We start from the raw sequence: 3,197 nt of genomic DNA on the forward strand, positions 1-3,197 counted from the left end.
CCTATACTCTTTCTCTCTTTTATATAGGTAGGCCTGACGTTTCTGCTTATGATAATCAAAATGATAATCAAAGAAGAGCTGTATTTCTATCTAATGTTACTTGCAATGGAATAGAATCCTCACTGGATGATTGTGATAAAGTATTATATCCACTAAATGTTGCAAAGCAATTAGCTGATACAACTGATGAAATAGCTGCTGTTGCTTGCATCATGACCACACCTACAGTGAATTCTGCTGCAAAATCTGAGGATCCTTATTTTATAGCATTTTGTATCCTGGGTGCTGTTGTATTGGTGTTGCTTATTGTTATGTATGTTAATCTAGATACTATCAATTTCTGTTATTTTATTATTTTTCCAGTGAAAATATTATTTAAGTAACAATTTTATTCTTCAGGTGTGTCATTGTAGGATCAAAATTGAGGGACATTAGAAAGAAAAGGAGACTCACAAGTCGTCCCCTTCCATCAATACAACTGACTAATGTTGATGCAAGATACGAGATGGTTAATGAGGACGATGATGATGATAATGATGATCTCAAAAATGTATCTCAAGATGAATTTCCAGCCACATCTCAAGAGGAAGCCTATAGTATTGATGCAAATGAAAAAGAACCTCTATATGAAATACCTGCACTAAAATAATAAACTATACATGCATAAACTGTGTTATTTGGTATTACTAAGCATTTTAGTTTTGTGATTTCTTTAAAAGGGTAATGTGGACATATAAATTTGCTTTGGGTGCTGCACATGTTGGAATCAGGTGCTATGTATGTACATTATAGTCAAACTAGAATATTGAATGTTTCCTGACAATGTTTCATGTTTAAATTTTGTCTTTGATAGCAGGTGTACTTCACATTTTCCACGATAAGTAAATGAAATTATTTATTTTTGATTCAAGTTGCATTATAACAACTTATTCACACAAGAACCATTATAATTTTCATATTGTTCAATGACTCAAGGTAAAAGACGCTTAATATTCCACTTCTCATCTTCCTTTGTAAAGACGATTCTATCATCAAGCCAGTCAGTGTGGCCTTGAAAGAACTCAACGACATTTGGCAGAACAACATAAGCTCTCCAGCTCTCTGGTAATGATATACGTATTGAAGGATCGCTGTACTTTTGAGCTATTTCTCTCCTTTTCTCAATCATTGCCTTCTTGCTAGCTATCGGTTTATCCTGATGGGTTAGCACGAGTGTGATCTGGTGTTCTCTTGATAGAGCATTGAAATATTCAGCTGCTATCTCCTTGCTGAGCTCCTTGACTTTCCTACTCCTGCTGTCAGTGTAAAATGGGATGCCACTTTCTCAAAGTCCACAGAAATTAAGATAGCGCCGACAAGAAAGGATGCTATCAGAGCTAGCTAACAGTGGACAAAGACATTAGGACTGAGTCTATAGCATCTTTCTCTTCATCAAGCCATTTCTAAAGCTGGAGCAATGGGTTGCAAGGGACTATCAGAACACCCACACAACTTTATTACTTGGTTATTTTTTAAATATTTCATGTCTTAACTCTTCATTAGTTGTTAGCTGCATCTGTCTGTCCTCAGTGCTGTACTAGTTCATGAAGCAGTAGTTCCCTTGTTTCATTTGCCTTTAGTGCAATTTCTTTTATAATCCTCTTATCTGCTAATTCTGCTCTAAATATGACATAATGTTTAAACTAATATCTATGGTACTCTAATTAGATTTACTCTAATATCTATGATGCTAGCTTGCTGCAGCCCAGCCCCTCCCTTTTTCAGAGGGAGGTGCATAAATTTTTTTGCGCGCATAGGCTGTAGCTAGCATCATAGCGCAAATGCTTTAATCAAGTTATGGCAGTCGTAGTTACTTTTTTCTTGTTCCTCCTTTCCTCTGTTTCTTTAGTGTATGGTAAGAAAAGGACTCTCCTTTTATTTTATTTCCAATCTATATTAAAGGTTGTTCATCTGGCTCTGTACGACTATACAATCATGGTAGTGTAAGTCAAGCAGGCAGAGGAACAGTTCAATATTGTTATTCTGGTTATTGGAACAATGCATGTAATGTGGGATGGGATTGTCCTGAAGCTAATGTCGCTTGTCGTCAGCTAGGATACTTAGGAGCCAGTAAGAACCGCTCAGTTTTAAATGTCTAATATAAATTATTATGAATATGTAATATTATTATGTCGAGATCATGATATCTTTGTGCACTTAATATGCAGGTACTTATTATCAAAATGCCCAGCAATATTTTGGTTCCACTGGTTATTCCAGACGATATTACTACTCTTGTTCTGGTTCTGAATCATCACTTACAAGTTGCAGTAGCTCTTATTATTATTCTTGTCAATCCTCTAGTTATGCTGCTGGAGTGCAGTGTATTGGAGAAAATACTAACAGTAAGCCACCATGTGTCATATTATTAATACACAAGGTATTCATTAGATACTGCTAATTGCCCTGAGTCAGGATCAGTACAACTGACAGGAGGTGCAACTGATTCAGAAGGAGTATTACACTATTGTTATAATGGTGTTTGGGTTCAATTTTGTTCGTTGGGTGATAAGGAAGCAACTATAGCTTGTAAACAATTGGGTTATGAACCATTCGCAAGTAAAAGTATCAGAGTATATGAAATGTTATGTACACAATGTATTCAATAGGGTTTATTTCTCTATCTGATCTGGATTCCTGGGAACAAGGCTATTCCCCACTCACTATCTCATGTAGTAGCTATGCTACTGAATCGGATTTGTCTAGCTGTTCAGTATCTTCATCTTCATCATATTCATATTCATCTTGCATTTCTAGCTCTCTAAGCTGTGCATCTCCTAAAGCTATTAGATGCTATAGTGAGCTGCATTATAGTCATGTAGTCATATGTAAATATTCTATTTTCTTGTTAGGACAAGATAGTTCATGCACTGATGGCAGTGTCCGTTTAGTCAATGGATCAGTATATCAGGAAGGAAGAGTAGAAGTGTGTGTTGATGGAGTTTGGGGCTCAGTCTGCAGCAGTGGGTGGGATACTAATGATGCTAGGGTTGTCTGCAAACAGTTGGGATATGCAGACTCTGGTATAGCCTATAGTGCTATTCTAATCTTACTACATAAAATCTATTGTATATAATAGTACCTGTTGTGTCACTCAATGGCAAGTATGGAGTAGGAGATGGACCGATTTACTTCTCTGACCTTAGCTGTCAAGGATG

The 3,197-nt window shown here is 36.4% G+C and overlaps 1 protein-coding gene across 1 annotated transcript in view; it reads left to right on the forward strand.

Annotated features, from left to right (window-relative positions):
• Nucleotides 1-3,197, forward strand: part of LOC105316434 (deleted in malignant brain tumors 1 protein-like) — a 9,120-nt gene that overhangs the window by 3,171 nt on the left and 2,752 nt on the right. Inside the window, exons 7-13 of the mRNA XM_020004800.1 lie at nt 28-313; nt 400-596; nt 1,942-2,109; nt 2,208-2,384; nt 2,431-2,598; nt 2,649-2,837; nt 2,892-3,062. Of these exons, the coding sequence (XP_019860359.1) occupies nt 28-313; nt 400-596; nt 1,942-2,109; nt 2,208-2,384; nt 2,431-2,598; nt 2,649-2,837; nt 2,892-3,062 (1,356 nt within the window). The remainder of the gene's footprint in view (nt 1-27; nt 314-399; nt 597-1,941; nt 2,110-2,207; nt 2,385-2,430; nt 2,599-2,648; nt 2,838-2,891; nt 3,063-3,197) is intronic.

This window comes from Amphimedon queenslandica, unplaced genomic scaffold (genome assembly GCF_000090795.2).
Source record: "Amphimedon queenslandica unplaced genomic scaffold, v1.1 AMPQUscaffold_13511, whole genome shotgun sequence".
NCBI classification, from domain to species: Eukaryota; Metazoa; Porifera; class Demospongiae; order Haplosclerida; family Niphatidae; genus Amphimedon; species Amphimedon queenslandica.